General features: G+C 41.5%; 1 protein-coding gene across 5 annotated transcripts; it reads left to right on the top strand.

Annotated features, from left to right (window-relative positions):
* Positions 1–35: 35 nt before the first annotated feature.
* On the top strand, positions 36–27,373 carry PWWP2A (PWWP domain containing 2A). 5 transcript variants are annotated; one of them, XM_083718949.1, is made up of 3 exons: positions 36–846; positions 13,473–14,437; positions 25,025–27,373. In XM_083718949.1, exons 1-3 carry the CDS (start codon positions 173–175, stop codon positions 25,036–25,038), a joined length of 1,653 nt encoding a protein of 550 aa, XP_083575075.1. In that variant the 5' UTR covers positions 36–172; the 3' UTR covers positions 25,039–27,373. The 5 variants fall into 5 exon arrangements, with proteins under 5 accessions (XP_083575075.1, XP_083575073.1, XP_083575074.1 ...); XM_083718947.1 differs by having other exon boundaries at positions 13,473–15,170; XM_083718948.1 differs by lacking the exon at positions 25,025–27,373 and adding an exon at positions 22,994–24,997 and having other exon boundaries at positions 13,473–15,170.
* Positions 27,374–27,834: the final 461 nt, after the last annotated feature.

Genomic DNA, 27,834 nt, shown 5'->3' with positions numbered 1-27,834 from the left:
GAAGTTCCTCCTTCCCTTGATGGACACCTCCTGCTTCCAATAAGCGCTTTCGAGCGGCAAGGTCCTCGCGTCTCGGTAGGCGGCGTCCCCCTCCCTTGCCAGGCGGGCGAAGAAGGCCGCGGTTATCGATCCCGCTGCTGACTAGAGGGAGGAGGAAGCATCAGCAGAGAAAATGGCGGCCGTGGCTGCGACTGCGGCGGTGCCGGGTGATGGTGGAGCCGGCGAGGCCGAGCCCATCCCGGGCAGCGAGGCCGGCGCAGACCCGCTCCCGGCTGGCACTCAGGCCGCCGTGGAGTCGGCGGTGCTCGACGCCCGGGAGGAGCCCGAGCCAGCCCCGGGGGGAGAGGCCGAGGAACCGCCGCCGCCGCCGCCCGGGAGCCCAGCGGGGACCCGAGACCTGCCGCAGGCCCAGCCCAGCCCGGAGCCCGTCGGAGGGTCGCCTCAGCCGCCCTGCCCGCTCACCGCGGAGCTCTCCGAGCTCCCCCCCGGCGAGGAGGCGGAGGGACAAGGCGGAGGGGAGCAGCCGCCCTGCTTGCCGCTGTCGCCGCCGCCGCCGCCTGCAGCTGGGGGCCCCGCGGGGCCGGAGCCCGGAGAGGAACCGCCCCGGCCGGAGGAGGAGGAGCCGGATGCTGCCGCCACGGCCGTTGCGAAGCAGCCGGAGCTCGCTGCGCCCGCGGAGCAGGCAGTGGCCGCTGGAGGAGAGGAGGAGGAAGCTGCGGCGGCGGCGCTGCTGCCCGGCTCGGAGGTGCTGGTCACCCTGGATCACATCATCGAGGACGCGCTGGTGGTGTCTTTCCGATTCGGGAAGAAGCTTTTTTCCGGGGTCCTCATGGATCTTTCCAAGAGGTGAGAGAGCCTGCCCGGTGTTTTACAGGAGTGAGACCCACCCTCCGCCTCCCTTCTCAGTCTCTCCTCCCAACTTTCTTTCTGGAGGTGGTGCCCTCTCGGCATCTGGGGGGTGGCTGCGTTAGATGAGGAGGTGGGTGAGCCACGAGGTGTTTGGTTTTATGGCTCCGCCAAGAGGGCGAAAGTGCCCTGTTGCAAATGGCCTCGTGGTCTGCTTCAGAGCCCTGCCTTCCTCCCTCTGATCCATGCAAGCAGGGAAGAGATTTTCCCACGCCCTCGAATTCCAACGTGATCTGTAGCCTACCACTACAATATTCTTTGTCTTTATTTAGGTATCCCCCCAATTTTGATTCCTCACGAAGTTTAAAAGGTGGGTTGGGAGGGGAACAGGCTGACCCGTCTGGACAGGGATCAAAAATTGGGGAGACTTCTCCTTCTTGGTAGCAAAAAGTTGGACCATAGTTCCTACCAGTTTGCTACTGATGCATAAATATGCAGTGATTTTATTTATACAGTACTGTATTATGAAAATTTCAAGACAATATGGTCCTATCCCTAATGGCTTGTTTTCCAGTTACTTAAGATATTTGAATTCACCTTCACCTTATTCTTCTAACTTCAGAAGCAGTCAGCCTTCATGCTGGAAAAATGTTGTGTGACAAGGTTGTAAGTGGCTACAGCTTCACATATTGGGAAGTCACAGTGAGAATTGGCTAAATGCTGCATGGTCCCAGGCTTTAAAATAGTCACCCTATTCATAAGTTAAAAGGCACACTTTTTCCCACTACATACTGTGTATTGATTTTCCTTCTGGGCATAGAGAGAGGCCATGTAGAACAGGCTTTATGTAGACGTTGTATCATAGTTTACAATCTTGGCGTGAATTTCTAGACACATCTTCATTATGGCTTTCCTGAGGGTGAATTAGGACAGGGGAAATGAATGTCCAGTCTATAGATGGTGTACAGTACTTGCTTGTAGAGAATGTGCTAAAAGTAAACCTAAGTAAATCTCAGCATACAAAGGGGGGGGTAATTCTTTGTATTCTACTTCTGTGAGAGGATAATATTTGGGTGTGGCCTGACCAGGGTATTCTGTGGGCTGACCTGCTGAACTGGGACTTTTAACTTGGTTCCAAATCAAATGCATGTCCTTACCTTAAAACAGAAACTCTAGAATTGCCTTACCCAACATTATGCTCTTCAGGTGTTCTGAACTACAATTCCTATCAACTCCAGCCATCATGTTTAATGGTCAGAGATGATTGCAGTTGTAGACCAAAGCATTTGGAGAGTAGGTTGCAGGAGGCTGTTCTAGAGCAGTTTTCCTAACCTTGGGTCTCCAGCTATTTTTGGACTACAACTCCCATCATCCCTAGCTAGCAAGACCAGTGACCAGGAATGATGGGAATTGTAGCCTGAAAACAGCTGGAGACCCAAGGTTGGGAAACCCTGTTCTAGAGTGTACGTTTTAAAGTAAGGATAAGCATATGAAAACGTTGTGAAACGTGAAGTAACAAACTACCTGTACAGAATTTCATATATAGATTAGATAAAACTTTCTTGGATTTCATAGAATTTTTTGCTGCTGGTTAGTAGGCTGTTTTGGTGTAGAACATACCCGTTTTTATCATCTTCATATAAATAATGATACAGTGTGTGCACTTAACTGCTTCTTGAGTAGATAAAGGAGGCAATTTACAGTAGCTCTAGCTCAAAACACAAGGAGGGCACCATTTGGCAAAGGCATGGTGGCTGCTTGTACACCAGTTATGGGATACATGCAGCCATATGGAGGACTAGTTGCACGTAGTGTTTGGCTGTGGGGTGTAATCTCCTCTCCACTGTGCACATTGCCAATAGTTTACAGGGTGTCTTTAAAAACATATTTGCTGTGGAAAATGTGCCATCCCTTGCTACAGATAACCAGGTTGCCATATGGCTTTATGTGTTTCATGATGAATTTGCTGCATGGTGCTTGCTTGTAAACAGTCTGTTTTATCCAGTCTACCTTGGTAGAGATGATGTGCTTGCTCATAGTGAATAAGCTAAAGGTATCAGTCCTCTTAATGCTTTAATTTGTTTATTCTTGGACTTTGAATATGTGGTTGGGTGTCTTACCTTACATTTTCTTTTTCAGGTATGGAGTCCTGATATGCTGAAAGAGTCAAGTAGGGGTGGAAAACAAAGCAACATCTATGTTGGCTTAGTTTAGATGGAAAGAGCAAAACACAAACCTATAAAAGCAAGAAGCTGAAATTGTCAGCAGGTTATTTCACAGTAATTGTATATTGTTTACATAGTATTTTGATTGCCAGCTTGCTTGTTTACTCTGGTATATTTCTTCAAGTACTATTGACATTTTGTTTATTATTTTAACAATGAAATAGAATAGTTTGCTCTTTGTTGTGGAGAGCAAACTAAAGTGGTATGTTGGGTGGGTTATAATAAAGAGTAGAGGTTCAGAATAGATTTGGTAGAGGGATGATTAGTTTATTCATCCCTTTCTAAAATTTGTTCTCTTACAAGTTAAAAAGACCTATAATAGTTAGAATTGTAATGAAACTTTGACCCAGTTTGCATGTGACACTAGAACAAAGTTGTAACAGTACTGTATGTGCACAAGCCTCCATGAGTTCTGGCAAAGCATGGAGCTAATTTTTCTCTTTCTCCACCCCACACAGCTATGGAGATGGCTTCTGCAAATTTGGTTTCATGGTTAGTGTTACATAAGAAGCAGGAATCCTGGGTTGTTTTTTTACAAACAATGGTTAATTTCTAAACAAGCCAACTTCAAACCATAGGTTAAGAATATAGTTTGTTAGTTTGTTTAATTAACTATCCATTGTTTGTTGTAAAACCAGCATCCCTGGTTCTCTGAAAGATTATTTGAAAGTAAAGCTAAACTTAGCAGATGCCTGCCAACCCTATCCCAGGCTTCATCTGTGGAATACATGAGTACTGTACTCACTTGGTTTAGCGTGATCTGTGAATGCAGCCATTAACTCTGCATACAGTTATGGAAGATGGTGTAATGAAACTCAAACTTTATTCATAGTGCATCTTTCAAAGCTAACATTGTGCATCACTTATCAGTGCATTTATTTATTTTTATTCCACTTTTTGGACTGTTGTCGTCTATTTTTTTTTTTATAAAAAAAATGGGTCCATCTATCAGGCTTATAAACTAAAAAGATAGGATACAGAAGGGAAGGGGAGTAGAAGAAAAAGGTACAGGAGAGATCAGTCTTCAAGGCCAGAACAAAGTGCAGAGCTATGAGCATTAAGATGTAATCCAGGGCAGGCTGATCTTCTCTTGCTGGTGTTCTTGCTTGAAAGCAGCTGGTGGATCTTGTTCCTTTGACCAGAGGATGGGAGGGAGAGTCCTTTTCCCTTACTCTGCATTCCATTAACAGCAGGCAGTTGAAGCAAAGTGTTCTTTCTGAGAGGAGGAAGCAAGCAGGCAAGCTCCCTGCAGCTGCTCCTTCTCTGGTTAATGGATGAGGCCATAGTGCCTAAGAATTGGCCAGGTATATTTGGTTATCTTGATCTGGCACTTTATTGCTTTTGTGGGTTTGAGATACAAAAACAAAACAAAAACTGCACAGCAACTAAAACAGTTGAATATTCTGGACTTATTCAAATCTCTTTGTTTTTAGTGTTGCCTCCTAAAATTAATAGGTTTAGAGTTGCCCTCCCTTCTTTCCTATGTATGGTTCAGCAGTTTAGAATAATGCAGATAAATCATTTTCCATCATAACTTTAAGGGTGCATAAAACCATTGTGTGGGGAAATCAAAATGGGTAATAAGGGACAACCTTACCCCCCCCCCCCAAATACTGTGGTATCTACTTTTATGATCAGGGTGAGACCTGAACATAATTTGAATTTAAGAAATAATGTTCCAAAGTACAATTAACTCAGAATTTACATGTGTTTGTTGAAATCACACAAATTCAATGCATGGAAAGCATACAGGTTAAAAGTTCTTTTTGTACAGGATTTTTCTGGCACAGAAATTGCTTTTAAGCTGCCTGCCTTGCTTACCAGGCTCTGCGAGGCTCTTGCGAGATCTCAGACAATCCTGCAAGATCTGTGCAGGGGGTAGCAGCCGAGTACACTTCCACTGGGCCTCAGAGCGCTAAGCTGGCTAGCGTGCCCCGCCAGGGTCCAGCTGCCTTTTTGTTTATAACTTCATTCTAACAAGACTCCCACCCCAGGCCTCAAACAAGCTCTGCACAGTTCTGGGGGTAAGACCTGTTTGGCATGCTGAGTTAGGAAGGTAAGATTGCTCGCGCAGTGGCAGTTTCAAGGGATGGTTCAAGTATACAAGTCTCTGCGTATTCACACCATCCCTGAAACATAACCTCCGCGAAAGATGGGAGTTACTTGTATATAGTTTACATATAATCATGCAGATTAAATAATTCTGATTTGCAGGGGACGTGGGTGGCGCTGTGGTCTAAACCACAGAGCCTAGGGCTTGCTGATCGGAAGGTTGGTGGTTTGAATCCCTGCGATGGGGTGAGCTCCTGTTGCTCAGTCCCAGCTCCTGCCAAGTAGATAAATAGGTACTGTTCTGGCAGGAAGGTAAACGGCATTTTCTTGCGCTGCTCTGATTTCGCCAGAAGCGACTTAGTCATGCTAGCCACATGACCCGGAAAAACTGTCTGCAGACCAACGTTGGGTCCCTCGGCCAGTAAGGCAAGATGAGCGCCGCAGCCCCAGAGTCGTTCATGACCAGACTTAACTGTCAGGGGTCCTTTACCTTTACCTTTTTTTAGCTGCATGCAGAGTTAGCTTGTGATGGTTATGCTCAGTTTTAATGGTGTATCCCTTTGTAATCATAGATAGCATCAAACGAATTAACTGGTTCGTAAAGGAAGCTCAGCTTCCACCATTGAGCATCAGAAATACATAGTTGTTTTAAATGGAAGGCTCGTTCTCACTTATGAAAGTGATGCAAGTCTTCAAGTCAGTGCATCAAGGATGAGAGACCTGTAGCCCAAATATGTTGTTAGTCACCATCCGTGGCCATTAGTCATGCTGGCTGAAGCTGATGGGAGCTGTACTCTCAACATCTGGAGGGCCACAGGTTCACCTTTCGTGCTGCACTTCATGATTTTCTTCAACAATAACTTATCTAGATACACCATTCATAAGCTTACACTTAGCTGTGTTCATTATGTCTGAAAAAAGAATCACAGCACAAGTGGGGAGCATGGGGCATTTCTTCATTCCCTCCCACTTGAGTCCCAATCTGACCTCTTTTTGAGTGGGAAAGCTTGAAGGGGAATTCTAAGCATGTTTGGTTGAAAGTGTTTAGAAACTTCTTTGCTACTGGGAACCCTAAGGGGGTTCAAGGATGCCTTGACTGAAAGCTTTCAGAGCTCACCTTCAGACCCAGCTGCTCAGTGGGGCAGCATAGAGAAGGGAGCAGGGAGCCTGGCATATGTAGGAGCATTAGGGTGTGGGGCTGTCATGCACAACTCCATTTTCTCTGTTTATGGTTTTTTCCTTTTCTAGAGTAATGCCTCAACAGTGCTAAGATGGATGCCCCTGTGACAGCAATATGGAGCTGTTCCAGTATTGCTATCTTCTTGAGCTATTATGAAACTAAGGGATTCATGTTGGCGCTTATCTCTCAATAGTGATTAATACCTGCTTGACTGCCCCTGGTCTTTAGCATCCTTCACTCTTTACTTCTTCCTTCCTTTCATATGTTGTTTCTTTGCAGTTGTGTGAGGCTTTTAAGCTGGGGTGGTCAATTTGTGACGTTCCACATGTTGGCCTACACTCCCACCCGCATGGCCTGTAGTCAGGGCTGATATCTGGTTGGCCATAGGTTAGCCCACCCCAGCTTTAAGCCTTAAGTAGAGCAACTAGGGCATGAGATTTACATAGGACGGGAACTGAAAGCAGGCTACAGATTAGCAACAACCCTACAAGCTTATGGCTTACTTTCCTGTGTGTTATATTTCCTAAAGCATCCAGTTTCTAGCATTGCTGGAACATTGGTTCTGGTTGTCATGGCTCCTAGCTTGAGAAGCTTAATTCATTTTACGTAAATTGAAGGATAGAGGAAAAGATTGGATATTTTAAAAAATCAGACTGCATTTGACGAAGTTTGCTTCTGTCACAGCACAGAACTACATAGTAAAGCTGAAAGACATGTCAAATATAATTTAGTCTGGTTGCTGGCAACCAATGTTTCCCATAACTAAATCACTGCAAATAGATGCTTATTGTTTCCCATATTTATTAACCAAAAATAAATAAATAAATAAAAATAAACTTGCTAAACATCCTGTTCAGATCCTCTTAATTTTGAGTGGCTTCCATTGTATCTGGCTTAATTCTGCTATGATACAGCTGAATTGCTGCTTCCTGCCTTTCACTCGGTGATCCTGGTGAAGGATTATTTATTAAAACAAAAAGCTGACATTTAGATGCTTCCTTATTCTCAGACCTTTCTGTTAGGCCAAACATGTTAACTTCCTTTAGTTATATATGTGTATTTCAGATACATTTATTAGTTCTCTGAAACCTTTCTTTAAAAGTATGTTTGCCCTTCAAACATGATGAGACACATAATACAATTCAGGAAGTTGTAAAAATCAAGAGTTAGAATTTAACCCACATTCAGTCTTTGGCTAGTGATTTCCAGGCATCAGGTCCTGCTGCTGCTAACCCTGCCCTGTGCAACAAATGTGCTGGTGCCAAGTGTAAGCCATAATCCTTAGCTTCTCTTATTGGAGAAGTTGGGAGTTCCCTACTAGATTTTTACAGTATGCATTCCTGTCAGAAGCTGTGGAGGAGAAATAGTCATGTCAGAATTGGCTGACATGTACAAATCTGATTAAAGGTTGGGTGTGTGCATTTTACCTTCCTGAACTTAAAAAACCCCTGTATATCTGCTGAAGGGACTGTTGGCACCATTACACTTATGTAGCCATACAAGAATGCCACCAGGGCCACATGGGACCAATAGAGAATTCCACAAGGAAAAAATGAATTCTGTTGCATCATTTGGTCCAGCAAACCTGTGTTCTGCAGTGGCAGGCAGATTCTTTTGAGAAGTCCCATGAGTAGAGCGTAAAGGCAGTGATAGCCATCAGTAGACTTGTTTCTTCAGAGCTTCTCTCGGTTCCCTTTAAAAGCTATCAGTCATCATCACATATACAGTGAATTTATAAGCTAAGAATATGAAGTAATTTTTGGTCTAAACAATATTGACGGCCACCCTGAATTGGTTACTTGCTGGAAAGAGAGGAAAAACTTGCCTCCATATGATTCATAATTTTATAGACATTAATCACCATCACCATTTATTATTGAAAAAGACTGAAATCTAATTACTCTCTCCCTGTTGAGGTAAAGTGCTGCAATCCTTGGATTTTGTAAATGTAGCTCCATTTCTGCACCTATTATTGTATGTGGTAAATGGAGGCCTCAAGGCCACTGTTTGAATATTCAGGGGAAATGTGTTGCTTCCTCCCCCTGACAATAGAAAGCCACAAGGGTTCAATGTACTGCAGACCAGTATGATGCAACCTGTCAAGTCACAGTGTGTTTATATGTGGTTGAGAACTGATGTGTCGGCCTTGAACAAGTCGTTCTCAGGTAGTTGCCTCTGTACCCTAGAACAGTGTTCCCTAAGACGTTATATAGTAGGGTATTGTGTGTTTGTGTAGGCTTAACTGTAGGGAGGTTATGAAGCCAAAATGTCTGTCTTGAACTCCTAGGTGAGAGCTGAAGGACATGACTAGAGTGAATTCTCTTAATATGTTCGTGAAGTTTGGATTTGGCCTGGGCTTTTCGTTAATGGTGCTTAACAACCAGTTTGGGTTGCAGCCAACAAAGTTGTCCTGTTAGTACAAAGACTTCTTCCTGTGCAACAGGACTTCCTCTCCCTCGTGCCTCCCAAATCCATTATGGGGGTTCCCTCAACCTTCTGGAGCATACCACTCATTGTTAAAACCATGTTTATACAAGACAATCTACGAGTGATCGCCAAAGAAGAAGAAGATGGGAAAGGAAGAACCTTTGCACAAAAATAAGACATTGCACTGATTGGACGACTTTGTTAGATACAACCATCTGTCTGTTTACAACATACTCTTTGACTTGTAGCATGCATGTACAAGAATCTTGTTTTTGGTCTTTGCATGACCCACTGGTGGTCTTGATCCACAGTCTCAAGATCTGTGACATAAGCCACAGGATATGCCTTAAGAGTAGATTTGGTACCTTCATGGTGATTTTGCAGAAGTGGCCACTTAAATAGCACACATGCCATGATTTTTAGTTTTCTTACTGAATACAATATTGGTGTACAGTGGCACCTCGGGTTACAGATGCTTCAGGTTACAGACGCTTCAGGTTACAGGCTCCGCTAACCCAGAAATAGTACCACGGGTTTAGAACTTTGCTACAGAATGAGAACAGAAATCACACGGCGGCAGTGGGAGGCCCCATTAGCTAAAGTGGTGTCTCAGGTTAAGAACAGTTTCAGGTTAAGAACAGACCTCCGGAATGAATTAAGTTCTTAACCCAAGGTACCACACTGCTGTTAAATAGAAAGTAAGTAAGGTATGCCCATTTTGTGTTTAGCTTCTCTGAAGCAGACCTTGGTCAGAGCTAGATCATTCCTATTTTGACTGCAAGAGTAGGACTCCCAAGGAAATGGAGTCTATTGAAACACAGTGGTACCTCAGTTTACGAACTTCAATCTGTTCCGGTAGTCCGGTCTTAAACCGAAACTGTTCTTAAACTGAGGGGCACTTTCCCTAATGAGGCCTGCCAGTGCCCTTCCTCCGTTGAGATTCTGTTCTTAGACCGAGGTAAAGTTCTAAAACCAAGACACTATTTCTGGTTTTGCGGAGTTTGTAAACCAAATCGTTCTTAAACTGGACTGTTCTTAAACCAAGGTACCACTGTACTATGTTTGTTGCATTATCTCTCCAGGTATATAATAAATTGTAAAGTCTGTGAAGGTGTTCTAAATAAAGCACTGCTGAGGGTTCAGAGCTCAGTATAGGCACATCTAGTATATTGATTTAAGTTTTTATATATTTCTGTTGCTGGTTAAAATTGCAGTGGTCTGGTTAGCATAAAATAATGTCAGAAGTGGGTGTTAGACATAGGCTTCCATTTTACCTTCGTATTCTGTTTCATTTAAGATAAGAGTTGAGCTAATATTACTGCTTTCTTGCTAGTTGGTATAAGACAGAGCTTTCCAAACTGTGTGTCGGCTGCATTGTGTAGGTGTGCCTCATGAACGCTCCTGGAGCTCCTCCCTAGGTTGGAAAGGGGTAAGTTTAACCCCCGGTTTGCTAGTAAAACCAATTTACTGTGTCACGAAATGATACATGTCTAAAAAGTGTGTCACCGAAATGAAAAGTTTGGAAAGCTCTGGTATATCTTTACTTTGTTTGGGTCATCTTTCGTGCAACACAATTGTCCACCATTGGGAATAGTGCAGCTGTTCATAAGCTGAAACTGTCAATACTCTTGTAAATATGGTTAGATCATACTAAGAACCTGTTGTTCCTTTTATGCTATTCAGTTAAGCCCAAACCTTCCCCCAAACTCACAGTGAATTATGGCTTGAGTACATTGCATATTTTATCTTGCTCAAACTAACATGGCAGTATTGCAAATGTAACATTGTTTTATAGACACCACTGTAGCTAGTTCATATTTACTGGATGAGCATTGTTTATATGTGAAGTCTGAGTCAGTACTTAATTGTTGGCAAATGTGATTATAGTTCAGTCTGATTTATGAAAAACATGATTAAATTTGCAAAGTGAATTTAAGACTATTAGGGATATGGGGAATAAGTTGCTGGTAAATATTAAATTGGTGGGGTATGCCATCTAGAAATCTGAATTTCTAATCTTGGAAGGCTGCTGAATTTCTGATTTTAGAAGGCACAAGCTAGGCAAAATGAAGCACTACTAAGTCTGGTTCACTTCAGTGGGAGTGGCAAGCACATACCTGCATATCTTTCCTTTGACTCATTGGGACTTGATGTGCTGAACTTTGTCTGGATTGTTCCCAGAGTTTTTGGTGTAATTTCTAAAGATTAGTTTTGAGATACTCTCTGTCATCAGAACAGTGTCTTATTGTTGAAGGAAGTATACTTTTTATAATAAAAAAAGATAAAAGTTGGGCCTGGTTTATAGTGCTTTGGGCTAAGGATTTGATAGTAGATATAAACTTTGATAGTCTTTTGGAGTTGTTAAAATCAGGAACTGGGGGAGTATTGGAAGCAAGAGTCCACGAACAGTGTCAGTAGAGACATTTGCCAGGAAGCAAAGCTGTGCTAAATACTTTTAAGTAGCCATAACCAGGCTGCCTAAAATTTTGCAAACTTGCAACAAAATCCCCTACTGAATAGGGAGTTTAAAAGGGAAAGCTGTGCAAGTTGTGTGGAGATCAGGAACTGGGAGGTGTCTTGATCTCTCATTGTGCAGTTAGAAAGCTCTGAAACCCCAGGACTTTACAATAATTCACATTATGCATAATGAAGTTATTGGGAGGTCCGTGCAAGCTAGAATGGAACAAGCTGGCTCACTGTAGAACAATAACATGTTTCTGTAGATTCTTGGTGAAGCAAGAGGTGCTGCTAAGTATACAGCCATCCTTTAGGTATTTCACTCATTCATGCCCACGATTGTATGCCTAAGTAGGGAGTAAATAAGCTTGCCTACTCATCCTTAATAATGTGATCCTCATCTTTGTTTAATTCTAAGGACTTACTGTACAGATTAAGAAAAATAGATCAGCCTACGTTCATTTTATTTGCAAAACAACACCCACCCATACCCCATGTCTTATAGTTGAGGGTAGCCAGAAAAATGCGCGGGGGGGGGGTGGATCTGGTGGACTTTTTCCTTTCCTTACCCCCAGCAGTAGAAGCATACAGTTTACCTTGATCCATGGGCACCTTCAGGCAGAAGTTTAAAGTCTGTTTAATGAAGTGGAAGGGATTGGGGAGGAGGAATGATTTGGTGTATGTTCCATTTCTTACACATAACTGATGTCTGTGTAGAAAAACACCTTTATATGTGGCATAAAGTTACTCTTTAGCAGGCAGGAGGAATGACAACAGTGTGAATCCAAGCTTTTTGAATTGAGCAGCCTGGTCCCACACTTATGTTTGTAATATATAGTGGGGTAAGGCTGTAGAAGCAGGTAACATGCCACCCATTTGAGCCCTTGCTTTCACTTAGTCGCAGCCATGCTGAACGATGCAAGGCCTATGATGCAAGGCATCATGGACAGCACTTACTTATGCTGAAATGCTTGCTGCTGAATGTGTACAAAAAAGCCTTCAGCCTTTTTTGTGTAAGATTGCCAACTCTAGGCAATAAGGCCCTCTCACTTTGAAATTGATAGATTACCTCTTCAGACTGTTTAAATAGGAAATGCTAGCCAAAGACTGCATTGACTGTTAATCACATCACATGTATCTTCAGCGATACAGTTAACAGAATTGGCTGTGATTAAGATGTCTGTACTCTGCACCTGAGCTAGCTAGCTGGGAGGATTTGAAAGTTCTAAAGGTGACCTGTTCATACAAGGTCTTGATTTCCCTGACTAGTTGAGCTAGCCAATACTTAAAAGATTATAAGATTAGCCCAGTCTAAAAATTATGGGGACATGCACAGATGAAGGGTGGTCTGCACAATTTGGCTGGCTGCGGACTCTTTTTGGTCACCTCGGCCATCTGGCACAGCAGAAAATTTTGCAGAGGAGAAGGCAACGGGCCTTTCAATTTGCGCAAAGCCTTGTTCAGATGCAGCTGAGTCTTTCTCATACCTTCTGACTTGGCCTGGGAGACTGACTCCTCCTCTGTACATGCCAGGTGATGGGTGGGTATGCTTGGTCTCTTCTCCCCAAATGGTGAGGCCCTTCCAAGTTCTCTGTGCAGAGAGCTCCAGGAGAAGGAGGGGTTAACGTGTCATGCTGGAATTAGGAAGACGGTTGCCAGGGAGAGATTTGTGGTTGCCGTTCAGGAAACCTTGGCACCAAGCTCCCCTAAAACCAGAACAGCTAGGCGATTACAGTTCTCTACCTTCCGATAGCCAGGCATGCACTGTACCTTCTACAAGATTAGCCTCCCTAGACCATTTGTTTCTAGAACATTTCTGGAGAAACATGGGGTTCCTCAAGAGAAAGAGGGGTAATAGGAGGCACAACAGCCTGCCCATTTCCAGTGAACTCTCAGCTTACATGGCTATAATAAAGCCCAACAAGCTTATGAAGTATCCTCTGCCAACTGAGTATTTGCCTCCAGAATATTTTAGGAATTCCACGGCAGGTGGGTCATTGTGGACAAAGTCTTGAAACCACTGCACTGCCATAGAGGAGATTCTAAATGTGTCTGAGAACAGCAATGAAAGGGAAAGTCACCATTTTGCTGCTGGCACACAATTCTTGTGACCCTTGGTAGATTGCTTTCTAGTCAGTGCTGAAATTTTCTAATTCACGTGATTGTGAATTCTGAAATGATAAGCTTGTTTTCATGTGGTGTGAAATGTTAGCTACTTATGATACTGAGAAATCTCAATTAAGCAAAGATTTGCAGTTAACTCTGTGTTTTTCTCTCTCATTAAGGTTTGGACCGCACGGAATCCCTGTGACCATATTTCCCAAAAGGGAGTACAAGGATAATCCTGAAGCGATGGAGCTCCAAAGTAAATCATTCCAAGATGAGACCCAAGTGAAGTGTGAAGCCAATGGTGTAGTCACAGACTCTTCTCCCATCCAGCCATCAGAGCCTAGCCTGGCTAAAAGCCTATGGACTTCCAAGCCACCTCCCCTTTTTCACGAGGGAGCACCATATCCTCCTCCTTTGTTTATCAGGGACACATATAACCAGTCAATACCTCAGCCTCCGCCTCGGAAAATTAAACGGCCCAAGCGGAAAATGTACAGGGAGGAACCCACTTCTATTATGAATGCTATCAAACTACGACCCAGACAGGTCTTGTGTGACAAGTGTAAGAACAGTATTGTTGCAGAAAAGAAAGAAATTAAGAAGGGCAGCAGTACAAGTGATTCCTCAAGGTATGAGGATAATAGAAAGCGAAGACATGAGAGCGTAACTACTGTGAATAAAAAAATTAAAACTGATCATAAAGTTGATGGGAAAAGCCAAAATGAAAGCCAGAAAAGGAATTCCGTGGTCAAAGTTGCAAATATTGCTCATAGCAGAAGTAGAGTAGTCAAAGTTACCACTCAAGCAAATACTTCAAAAACGCAGTTAAATACTAAAAAGGTTCTCCAGAGCAAAAACATGGATCATGCAAAAGCTCGGGAAGTTTTGAAAATAGCCAAAGAGAAGGCACAAAAGAAACAGAGTGCAACCTCTACTTCCAAAAATGCACATTCAAAGGTCCACTTCACACGGCGTCTTCAAAACACCAGCTCAGGTTCCCTGCCCCCACGATTGCGTCTAAAGCCACAAAGGTACCGAAATGAAGAAAACGACTCCTCTCTCAAGACAGGGCTTGAGAAATTGCAGAGTGGCAAGATGGCAGCTAAGCCTCAGTCTCGCTGCTCCTCTACCCGCTCAGCAGGTGAGGCCCCTTCAGAAAATCAGAGCCCCTCAGAAGGCCCTGAAGAGGCCAGCAGTGAGGTTCAGGACACAAATGAAGTGCATGTACCTGTTGATCAGGATGAACAGCAGACACTGGGCAAGAGAGGCAGCAAAAGCAATATAACGGTTTACATGACCCTTAATAAAAAGAAATCTGACTCTTCCAGTGCATCAGTGTGTAGTAGTGATAGCACAGATGACTTGAAGTCCACCAACTCTGAGTGTAGCACTACTGAAAGCTTTGATTTTCCTCCAGGCAGCATGCATGCACCTTCCTCCTCCTCCTCCTCGTCCTCTTCAAAGGAAGAGAAAAAGCTCAGTAATTCCTTGAAAATGAAAGTCTTTTCAAAAAATGTCACTAAATGTGTCACACCAGATGGCAGGACCATATGTGTAGGAGACATTGTTTGGGCCAAGATATATGGCTTCCCATGGTGGCCAGCCCGTATTCTTTCTATAACTGTGAGCCGAAAAGATAACGGCCTCTTAGTCCGACAGGAAGCTCGTATTTCATGGTTTGGGTCCCCAACAACATCTTTCCTTGCTCTTTCACAGCTCTCCCCTTTTTTAGAAAACTTTCAGTCGCGATTTAATAAGAAGAGAAAAGGTCTTTACCGCAAGGCCATTACAGAAGCAGCCAAGGCTGCTAAGCAGCTAACTCCTGAAGTTCGGGCCCTGCTGACACAGTTTGAAACATGAACATGAGAAGTAAGGTAGGCAAGAAATGTGGAGGCTCCTTGAAATGTCTAGCCTAGTTAAATGCTATGAAGGACTTAGCCAATTAAACACAAAAATTGCACTCAGTTGGCTGCTTTTTTTATATACTGAAATTTCCATTTGTAGCAATGTCTTGACTGAAAGTTATACTTAACAAATTGTACATGCAATCAAATTAACCTAAAGCGAGATCTCAGTATTTTTCAAGAGGACTCTTACATTTTTTTGGTAAAAGTAAAAAATTCCTCTGACCACCCCATGCACAGGAGCCATAACCTCAGCTGAAGAGCAGTTTATTTGCAGGGAATTTTTACTAGTTTCTACCCACTATATATACCATTTCAGTGTATGTGCGGGGAGGGGGGAGGGAACAAATGAAATGGAAGTTTTAAACATGACTTGTATGGTCCACCTTAAATGCAGAACCCTAGGCCCTCTCTGAGCCTCAAACTTGATTTCAGTGTTTCCCCGTCCCCTGCCCAGAAAACCTAATTTACAATAGTGTGATGGGCCCAAAGAATTCAGCCTTTGCCTAAAAACACTTTCTCACTGGCCACTTTAAATCCTTTTAGAAACCAATTTTAATCTGAATTCAGTTAGAAAGGTTTTATCATTTGTTAGATAGGTCTTGTTGGTCACCTTTCCCCAAATGCTTAGTTTTGCTATGCACCCAGGGACAGCAGCATGAACGTCAGGTTTTGGCAAGTTAAGAGGAAGCCAGTTGCTCACAGGCGGGTCTGGATAGTACCCCAGCATTTGGGATCAGAGGCTGTTAATGCTGCATAGGTGTGAATCATAATTTCCAAGGAGGGTGGGGTGGGATGCTCCTAGGACAATTGTCTTGAGGGTTTAGCTTGAGAGAGTTTGTGTTGTATAAATAATTGGTCAGATTTCTCCCCCCTGACTACTTGTTCTTAAATTCTTAGGATGCGTCCTAGTAAATTACACTTTGTGAACTGTCAGATGTGTAATTATTGCATTTGGATGTACCGAGCGGCATATTTTTTTAAAACTATTTCCATTTAAGGTATCTGTTTGCAGGTCAGAAAATATGGAAAATGTAATTGTGTAATGCTCTGAAATGTACAAAAAAACTGTAAATAAAATTGACTAAATCTAATTATTTGTGTGTGTTTCTCAAAAAGCTTTGAAATAAAATCAGGAAACAGGACTGTTTTCTGTTTACACAATATTTAGGAAATAATTTTCTTGCTCAACACGCTCTAAATTAGTATCACTAACTGCGTATCAAAATAACATTGGTGTTGAAAATATAAATAAGGTTCTAATTTTGGCAAATTATTCAGCTATTTATTTCCCCATAGCAAATCCTTGTCAGTGCTTTAAAAAACCACACACCTTTCCAGTGTAATTATTTTCCCCCACCATTTTATGTTACTTTATCCCTCATGTCCATTTGCTCCTAGATCTTCTGCAGGTCTGATGCTCTGCATTGGACCTTTTTATGCAGTTGATTCGCTTAGACATTACACTTTCTAATGGACTCATATAATTTGTACTTGGTTTAAGTTTGCAATGTCGTAAAAGGTGCCTAATTTCATTCTCCCCCAAAACACATTACAATTTTAGGAGTAGGCATTTAGGAAAAAGGGAAAAAAGCTTGAAGCTAAATTAATTGTGTGTATCAAATCTCAAAGAATTAATGACCAAAGGCTCTGTTGTGACAGTTTGATTCTAAGGTATGCTTTTTCATAATACTCAAACTTCATTTTATTCCCAAACATTTTACTTTAAATCTGGTATCTCTGATGCTTTCTACGTGGGCTTGAAATCGGCTCCAAATAGTTTTCATCCTTCCTTGATGTAACACTAGATAAGCATAAATTTCTAAACGTGTAGACAAATAAACTTGCATTCAGCCTGTCAATGCTTTTTGAAATTACAAAACACACAACATTAATAGCATGCAATTCTGTTTCACTCCTGTGCTGTGTACAGTATTCTCTTTCCTGCAAACAGAAACAAATGCAGTGTTGAACTATTTTGTTTTGGTTTTTTTCAGGCAGGCTGTGCCTAAGGTTTTTAAAAACAAAAATTCGCAATGAAACAGACAACTTTCAGTGCTTTCTGCAAAGTTAAAAGCTCAGCTTGGGGCTAGTGTACACATTATGAGATTGATAGGTATACCTGAGTGTACCTGCTGATTTCATAATTCATGACCCTACCTTCAAGGGAGCCTGTGATGAGTGCTTGATTGGGCACGTCTTCTAGGGTTTTGCCATTTTGAATAGACAGTCTTCTACCAAGAGTATAATTTGATTCTGGGGCCTTTGCTCCAGTTTGAAATAAATATAATTGAGTCTTGTCTTCAAAATCATGCTTTTTACAACACTGTGGAACAGTTCTGTTCCCTACTCAGGCCATAGTTTGCAATCGGGCATGCCATACATGACATTAAAAGTGTTGAGTAGAAATTACTCTTACTTTAAATTTAATTACTACTTTTCTCGGCTTGCCTTGATGAGAAATCTTCTCTTTGCTTCCCTTTTGAAAATACTTGTTTTATTTATTTTTTTATCTCTTTAATTTTGGAGTTCCTTAGTGACATTTTGATGTCACAGGCAATGACTTAATGTCGTTCATTTCTGTGTAGAGCCTTATTGCAGTTTGATTTTTCAGTTCAAAGCATGGAGATGTCATGATATAAGCCATTTGCTGCAAGGCATTCAAGAGATTTTGGATGTTGTATCCAGGCTTGGAGGCAAAAGCGGCTGTTCAAGAGGCACTAAACTACAAAGCAAATATTGGCTTAGATTCCAGGGCCTTCTGCCTGAGCAGGAAGCACTTCTAGTGCTGTGGGGGTGCATTTGCTGACTCATCCATCTGCACTTTCCTGTGTCCTTCTCCAAAATAAATGACTTGGGATTACTGAACCCACCGGTATAGGTTTTTTTGGGGAAGGTGAGGGGTGGATGATGAGGGTTTGATGGAAATTGGTGACACACCCAGCCTACATGAGCAGGATGTTTGTATCCAAGCTGTTGAATTTTGGACAGAATACACAAATTGTTTGTCAAACTTTAGGCAAAGGTTTTCACCAAACACCTAGGTTTCGTATATTTTCTTTCAAGTAGTTTATTATTCCACTTCAACCAGCTGTCTCTTCAGTGAAAGACACCGAGAATGCCCTGGTGCATGTAGCTAACCCTGAGTTGCCTTAAAACTAAACAGAATACTTCATTTAAAATCATCATGAATTGCATCCAATTAAACAATTGCATGCACAGAACTTCTGCAAGCATAACAAAACTCTCCCCTCCAGATGGTCTCTGAAGGGTTGAGGGGAACTCCAGAGCAAATTTGGTAGATGAACAGGAGTAGTCCTAGGGAAGTAAGGGAAATTAGGTAAGCACAATAATTTAGTTGAATACATCCCTGTTGGATGATAATAATAATAATAATAATAATAATAATAATAATAATAATATACCCCTCTATACCCAGGGGTCTCAGGGCATTACTTTCAATGCTTCATACCTCAAAGGAAAACAATGGTATAAATTTTATCCTGTCGTGGAATGAAATTGGTGAAAGAACAGATGACTTATTTCCACAAGCAAAACAATTCCAAATAAAAAGCTAGTAAACCGTCATGCCTTACTAACATGTTCTACCTAATCTGTTTCCATTGTTATAGCCCTGCACAAGTTGTGTGCTCTCATTTCCATGATAATCAAATACACCGACCTGTGTTGAACTGCAGTTAGGATTTCAGAATGGCTGTCGTGATAATTTTGCTTTAGAAAATGCATTCTTTGTAGCAAGAGTAGTCTTATAATAGCCATGACCCTCTTTCTTGCATAAAAGAAAATGCCTCTTTAAGATAGGACTTGCCACTTGTAATTTTTAATAAGTGCAGTGTTAGTCTGTCGTTGCAAAAACAGCAGTCTTGAAGGTGCTACAAATGCATTATGTCAAAAGCTTTCCTGGGCAAAAGTTCCAAGTTCACAAAGGCTTTTGCTATAATGAAATGTTAGTCTTAATTGCTGACACCTTTTTCAGTCTTATCTATGTTGTATTGTGTTGCTGCAGCACATCTTAGCACTATTCAGATCTAGCACTATTAGTAGCATGTGCTAAGGTCTACGTAAATGATTCTTTCTGCATGACCAACACAGGAAATTCAGAATGAACAGTTAAAATGAGATGCATACATGGAACATAGGTACATGCCCCAGTGGATTGCATCCAGTGAATCTGCCCACAGAAACATTTTAACAAGGACCAAGTAGCATGTTATTTTATCATCCTTCTAGTATGCATTACTCTGTTCTGAGACAAGCCCCCCTGCAGTATGGTAATGGGCCAAGTGCATGTGTTTGAGAGAGATTGGCAGTACTTTAAATGATATATCATAGTTTCAAGGAAATGAGAAATCTCTGCTACTTCCAAGCTCATAAGGCAGTGAAAAGAATGTTCTGCATTGCAAAATAATCTACATAAGCCTTGGCTGTGCTGGCTGGGGCGAATGGGAGTTGTAGTCCAAAACATCTTGGGGGGGAGGTAGCAGGTTGAGGAAGGCTAGGCTACAGGCAGGTGGGCAAGAAGTCACTAGGCAAAAAATATTTACCGTATGTAGCACAGGGTTGCTGCAGCTGTTTGAGCTGAATTCACACATGCTCCTCCACTGGTGACTTAGGGCAGAATCTAACCTCACAACAGGACTTTTCCTCTCTTGTACCAGAAGGGTCCTTGGCCCTCCTGCACACATTTCAGCTTGTCAGTATCCTTAAATTGTGGTGCCCAGAACTGGACACAGTACTCCAGGTATGGTATGGTCTGGCCAAGGCAGAATAGGGTGGCACTATAACTTCCCTGATTGGGACACTTCACTCCTGGTGAAAGCCTACAATAGCATAAGCTTCTTTCTTTCTTTTGCATCTTACGCGCTACTAAGATCCCTAGATCCTTTTCTACATGTACTACTGGCAATCCAGGTATTCCCCATCTTCTATTTGTTCAGGTGGTTCTCCTAGCCTAAGTGTAAAACCTTACATTTGTCCCTATTCATTTTATTAGCTTTGGCTCAGCTCTGCAATCTGTTTAGGTCATCTTGAATCCCAATTCTGTCATCAGTGGCACTGGCTACTCCTGCCAGTTTGATGTCACCTACAAACTTCCCCCTAATCTCCATCCTTGAGACTGGGTGCTCTGTCCATCACATAGAGGGATCCTGCAGGAGGTTGAAATGTGTGCTTGTTGCACAGAGCACTGCATCCCTCAGGGGTCCTGAAGAATGCATCATTCTCTGCCCATACATCCCATCCACCACTAGTCCGTGGTAAGCAAATTCCAAAGATAGATGCTGATAGTATATTTTGCTAGTGTTCACGTCTTGCATATTGATTTCATGGGCTGGTTCATACCTCAGCTTTTATTCAGTGTAGTTAAATATTACCGTATCAGAATTGATATGGCTTATTTGCTCACAAAGACTCTTCAGGTGATACATTTACTGAATTGCAAAGCAGGCGCTGTATAATATGAAAACATCCATTTTGCTTGGTTTCAATTTATAACTTTATACGTGAAGATTACAGAGATGATGAAAAAAACAATGTCCGTCAAATCGAACAATAATAAGGAGGACTAGACTTGCAACACTAGTTAGAAAAATTAAAATCAAATATCTTTTCCCTATGTGGTTTTTGGTTTTCAAGTTTCATGGTGCTTTGACATCAGACTTGAAAAACGTTTCCTTTTATATTCAAGGGTATTGTGTACAGCAGTGATAAGAGTAACATGGAAAGCAATTGTAATAAATATATTTTAAGATTTAAATTTGTAGCTTTAAAAGAAATTAATAAAAGTATTAAAAATACTTTAAAATGTATTTTCAAAAAATAGATAAAAACCACTGTTCAAAAGAAGAAAGCACCAGAGATTTACATATATTTTCATAGCTGCTTTCAATACATACGTTTATAAGAAAGTAGTTGTAAGTATGTTGCCTGCGTGTCCTTCTAGGCATCCTCAATGTATAGCTAGCTATGCAGGGTGAAAGCTAGCCTCACTTTGCAGCAGGGATGGGAAACATAGCCTTCCCAGTGCTGCAGGACTCCCATTGACCATTGGTTATGCTGACCAGAGCTGATGTGAGTTGAGAGGACCACAACCGTTGGAGGGCCACAGGATCCCCATCTCTGTTCTGCAGTTTATTTTCTCAAACCCATGAACTTTGTATTATCAGATAATTACAAACCTAATGGATTCCGTTTGGTTCATCCTTCCCTTTTCGTTCTGGAACTCAAGTTCTGGTGACTTTGATATGCTTTTGGCCTGTGGATTCTTTTATTAAATCCCACATGTCCACACCCTTCCTTTAGTTTTCCATTTTTCTTTTCCAGCTGACACTTAACATTCCTTGGCTACTGAGCATGCTCAAACCTCATTACGTTGTTTGTTTTTACACCATGTGTGCGTTTAAAAGATTTTCTGTACTTTTGGAAACCTCGGCATTTCCCCCAAGCACGTCAATCAATACCTCCTCATTTGTCAGTGGTTCTGTTTTGGCTGCAGCTCTGTCAGCACTCATCACATGAGTTGGCTCTTGGAGGGAGTGATAAACAAATGGTGAAGTAAGTGGTCAATAAATTGCTAGGACTTAATAATAATAATAATAATAATAATAATAATAATAATAATAATAATATCATCTTTATTGTCATTGCCCCCTCTCGGGGACAAGAGCTACCTGGTAGGATTTTCAAGAGCTCATGCCCAGTGGGATTTTCAGCTTTCATTGTTTCAACAGTAGCTTCCCGTGCCATATTAAATTGCTCTGAAAGGTAAGTTGAAATGCTGTTTGGCCATGTGGCAGGGGATGACAGGGAGCTGCTTTTCAAGAGAAACCATTCTCACCTGCCCTTGAGCTGCTGAAACAGCTGTCACTTATTGGATAATGGGTATAATTCAACAGAAATATGTTGCACGGCCAAGTCCTATTGAAAACAATTAATTACAGTTAATGCCACATAGATTTCAATAAGATTTAGTTGTGACTAACATTTGCTGGGTTGTGCCAGGCATTATAATTAAGCTATGTTTTTTCTATCTTCACGATCTGGATCTTCTGACATCTTTCTTGTTACTTTTCACCAAATAAAAATGTCTAAAGATCCAGTCACTGAGTTGGATCATGTTAGCTCTGTTTCTTACCAAAGGACTGTTAGGTGATATTCTTGATGTTTTCCTGTTACTTTTTGGATATCCGTGGGTCTGTTTTGTATTGTGAACAAGAAAATCCCAAGTAGGGGAAGTGAGTAATTGATTGTACATTTGTTTCTTGTAAGGGAAGTTTGCTGACAGGATTATAAATACGTTCCGTGTAACTTCTTAAACGAAGGCAGCAGTCCTGTACCCACTTTCCTCAGAACAAGCCCCATTGAATTCAGTGGAATATACTTATGAGTAGACCTATATGCTGTTAAACATACACAAGGACAAGAAAGTTTTAGCTCCTGCTGCCTTTTGAAAATATTCCCAGTTTGGGAGCTTCATGGGTGAACTATAGTTTGAGGCTGGGAAATTTAAACTGTCAAATGGGATTCCTTTCAGTCAGTCACAACTGAGCTCCTTAAAAGATGGTGTTGGTATCCATGAATCGAATGGTAGATCGTATCAGTACAAGAAACCCCAAAGGTGGGTACTAAAAATTGTGATTGGATGCCCTGAACCGTCTACTCATTGCTCATCAGCATCCTGTCATTTCACCACTATTTGCTGTGGAGGGTATCTTGCTGGATTCTTAGGTATATTGTCTTATGGGCTGGTCTTCTAACACCCTCTGTGTTTGCAGCCTAGGTTTTCCTCATTTTCATGGCTTCAGTCCCTTGGAGCTGTGGTGCTTCCAGAAGGTACGAAGAACCTCTGCCTGAATTTGTGATACTTCATGTCATTCGGAGCTCTACTCTTGGTTCCACACCTGATCCCTGATCCTTTTGCAGGGGGCAAGACAGAGTGCATAAAAAGTATAGGAGTCCTTGAGTCTGTGGCTGATGGGGAGCAAAGTAAACATAGTTGTTTTTCCCACATTGAGCAGCATGGTGGTGGCATGCATGCAGTGATAACAGCTGCTGAAGGATCCCTAGAATATACTGTCTTTGCTCTTGACAGTTCCCTGCATGGAGTGCTCATGCCCATTGTCCCCCCAATATAAGGTTCTCAGGAACCTGCCTTTCAGTTGTTTGTTTCCAGCCCACCCTTCCTTGGCTGATAGTGGTGTTGTAGCTTGGTAGCTCATTAGCTGTGGCTCACTGAATGCAGCGTGTTATGGGAATCTTCTCTTTATGTTGCACAAGTCCAAGGCACAGGTCTCCGTGGTTTTTCTAAAATTATTATTATTGTTATTATTATTATTATACCATCATATACTTGCAAATCTAAGGGTGGTTCACAAAATAAAATCAGAATATAAAACCACAAAATACATAATCAAAATGAAAACAACAACCCAATAACCTGTCCCAACACATTTTAAAAGCAAAGGGCTACTAATAGCCCTGTTCCAAGACTTAGGATGGGACACCTCAGGAGCGATAGTGTTATAGGGACAACATGGAAACATTCCAAGCGGTTTCTGGCGCAAGTAATTAAAAATATAAGTCTGTTAGAGATGGGGTTTTCCTAGCACGTTTGTGGTCTGCAGTAGCTTTCCTCTTTTCTGAGCTCTTCATTTGAGCAGTTTGATACTGGGAATACTGGATTTGGTCCCAAGACTCACAAATGGGAGTTCTGCTCAAGCAGCAGAGCTTCCCAGCTCCTTTTTCCACAAATCCTCAAAAATCTGTTCCTGAGTTGTAGAAGGATGGGAGATGGAGAGCATGTGCATGTAACAGAAAGTGCAAGTCTCAAATACAGGGGAAATGGAAATGCCTTTCCCTCACAAGCCCCCTGTGGGACCCAACCCAGTTTGGTTCATGGGCAGTGGCCAACATTTTTTCCCATCCGTGTTGCCCTAGCCCTGCTTTCTCTGCTGTTAGAAATGATTGGGTGGGGGTGTCCCTATGTAACATGATTGTGCTTACCTGTCTTGTGCTAACGTCTGATCCTTCCCATAGAGATGGGTTAGTGGAAGAGGCCTCTGCTGAGTAAGCAAATGCCGCTGTCCATTTAATGTTAGCTTCTATCCTTGTCCACCCCACCAGCATTTTGTCCTCTGCCCTGCCTGGAGCAAAATTCTCCAAAAGCACTGTATTTTCAAGTCATTGAGTTGTATCCAGCTAAAGCTAAGCTATATGTACAGTAGACCCACTGAACTTGATAAGACATGAGTCCTATGCAGAGAACACCCACTGAGATGAATGAATGCAACCCTTTGTCTTCCTTTCCCCTACCTCCTGCTTGTGTCATTTGAAGATGTTAGCTCTACTCACTACTTGTGGCCTTTAGGTAGAGAGAGCTGGGGTAGGCGGTATTTGGGTATACTTTTAAACTGTGGCAGTAATAAACCTGACAAACATCAGCTGGTGTAGCATATGGTTAAGAGACAGTTGTGTATGCATGAGGAAGTCAGATGTGCCATGAATTCACAAGGTGGTCTTGGATAAGGCAGACCCTAGTATGCATTATGGGGATAATAGTAACCAACATTACAAGGTTCTTGGAAGGATGATGTTGAAAATAATTGATATACTGTTTCGGGCTTGCTGCGTGTTAACCATCACATTTATCTGTATGGGCTTGCTAAGACTTTCTCCTCAACTACTTATTTTCCCCATTAAAGATTATGTCTGATTAAAAAAAACCCCACATATTAACTGTTCTAAAGTCTTTTAAGGGCAATTATGCATTCACTGCTAACTCAGAATTTTTTCCCTCTCCTTTTCAGCACAGAGACATTAATCGCCTGCTGTATTTATGGAACCTCCCTACACTGCCATGAAGAAGGTCAGCTGGCCAGGCATGATATACAACTGAAATCTAGATTGCAGTGTATACTGGGAGAGAACTTTTTACAAAAACCACCACACCCCTTTTCCAGGGCATCTGTACTTACTGTAAATTTACTTTGGAATTTGAAGTGTTAGAAATATTTTATAAACTTTTTTTGCAATAAATAAGGCATGAGCCAAGGAGCCTGTTCAAGATGAACTTGCAAGGAACCACTTGAATTACTAGTATGAAGAATCACAAAGTGTACTCTTACTCTTCAAATGTGATAGTCTGAATAGGCCCTAGCAGTGGAGTCAAGACCTCTGGAAAGTTGGCTGTAAACTTCTGAACATTTACTTTTGTTCTTACTGTGTGTTATTTCACATCTTAACAAACTTTAGTATTTGGTGCAGGTGTTAGCAGAGCTGTAACCTATTTCTGGAAGCACGTCCACATTCAGCTGTGGTGTTAAGTACTGACAGTCCTGTTTGGAGGCAAAGGTTTCCCCTAGAGATGGTGGTAAGGGCAGCGACAGTGAACTCCATGTAATTCTTGAATAATTATGGCAAATCTTTGCTGTTGTGGGAAATGTTTCTTTGATGGCCACGAAGATCATTCTGTAAAATGCAGGAATCACTGACAATACACAAATGTCTGTGTGCTTGTGATTTTCTAGCAGTAGTCACCCTAAAGGACAGCTACAGCTAAGATAGGGTAGTAACTGATATCCAAAGTCATGTTTCCTTTCTGATGAAGGAACATATTGCACATTAAATTAGTCCTGACTTGGTTGTGACTAACTTATTCATAACAGCCCGCTGTTATATTGGGGTTTTAGCATTTCTAAAGTTAGTTGGTTTACAAGCCCTCTCCAATAAAACAAGTCTTAACTCTTATCTGCAGGACTTGAGTATTTAACTGCCAGATGGTTCCACATTTCAATGGAATTCAACCTAGTTTTCCACAGGATTGCACTCACTATTAAAATCTGCTTTTCATATTACCCAGGTATAAAACCTTAACTTGCATTTAGTTTATTAACAGCAGATCAGGATTCCCCAGGAAGGTTGATGGGTTAATAAACACAAGTCAAAATGAATGCACAATCTGATGAAGTACAAATATCAAGTTCTTTTTAAACTATGACAATGCCATCTACACAAGAGTTAAGTCTTGTATGGCATTAAGGTAACCATCTACAGATTAACAAAATATCTCTCTTTTCCAAAGTTACCCATACCAGCAAATACAAGCTGATTTCCATGCATGTTGTAATTATACAAGATTTTCCCTTGGCTTGGACAGATTTATATTTTTAAATAGCATTCTAAACATGGGAAAGATGTATGAGTTAGTATATTACAATGCAATTCTATATTAAATATTTACTAAAAATGTCTGTGAAAACATTTAAAATTTTATTTATAAAAACAGTTCATAGCACCTTTTTAAGAGGTTCAACTGTACCAGTTTTCTTAAGAAATTAGAGAGGATGTTTAAAAGGACAACAAGCAATTGCTTTGCAGTAGTCTTTCTACAATAGTCAAAGCAAAAGAGAAATAAAGTATACTCTACAATTTTCCAGCAAGATTAGAAGCTTATTTGGGCAAGGTAAAAAGGTACTGCAGCGAGTCAGTGCAGTGTAGTTAGACAAAAATAAGCATCCTTTTTATTTAAAAGCAGGGTTGGGTGACTTCACTGGAGAAGGTGCACATACCTTAGGAGGTAACCATGGCACAAAATGATAGTTTTGACTCAGGAAAATGGTGTTGGCTGTACAAATAAGGGTACATATCTGGATTGATGATGGGTGGAGCCAGTAGTGCCTGCATAGACATCTTACTTTTAGCCTGTGCTCCTATTCCTTCTCCTTCAAGAGCACAACCGCTGCCCATTTACATCCGTAACACTGTACTAAGTGGTAGAACTACAGGTTTATGGGCAAAATAAAGACAGCCAGGTTGGAAAATGGACAAAATGGCTAGTTGGTACTTACTCATGAAGAATTGAGAAACTACAGCCACCTTGTTTTTCACTTTGAAATGATTGTCAGGGAAAAATTGTAGTGGTAGAAGTAATGTATTGCTTTTCACCCTTTTGCTTTAGTTGCTTAATATTTAAGCTTTGCTCCATGTTACCTTTTTTGTCTGTTTGCTATGTCACTACGCCTCCTTCATTTGGTAGACTTGAATGAGGAAAAACGATTCAACTTTTAAGGGTCACTTGAAATTAATTGCTCAAGAATGTTGTGTACCATCTATTCAATAAAGCCTTGATTTTTTCCTGCACTTTTAAAAAAGATAAACAAGCAGTCGGTTTCTGCCTCTTCCTCTGGTTGCTTATTTGACAGTAAAAGGCTAATTAATATACTCAAGCTGCAATCCTAGACATACTCACCTGGACATAACTGTGCCTTCTGTGTAATCACACATAGGATTGTAGGTTGATAAACAGCTAACACTGCAATCCTATGTGTGATTACAATGTTTCTGTTCCTAGCACAAAGGACTGGGCCTTCATTTTGGTGTCCCCTGCTTCTGGAATGTTCCTCTACAGCCAGCGCTAACTTTTCAGCACTAAATGAAGAATTTGTAAGTGTTTTTTAAATTATCATGGTGTTTATATCTGCTTTCTTTATTTCGAATATAGATTTTTGATATGTTTAGTTAACTACCTTGAAAACTCTTGTGAAAGGTTGGGTGGAACATTCTGAAATAAAAACAGAACACACACTTGTGCTGCAGGATATTTCCAACCGAATAGGCT

This window comes from Podarcis gaigeae, assembly GCF_964106915.1.
Source record: "Podarcis gaigeae genome assembly, chromosome: 2".
Taxonomy (NCBI): domain Eukaryota; kingdom Metazoa; phylum Chordata; class Lepidosauria; order Squamata; family Lacertidae; genus Podarcis; species Podarcis gaigeae.
The sequence above is the reverse complement of the archived record's forward strand: the minus strand, read 5'-3'. Positions and strand labels throughout refer to the sequence as shown.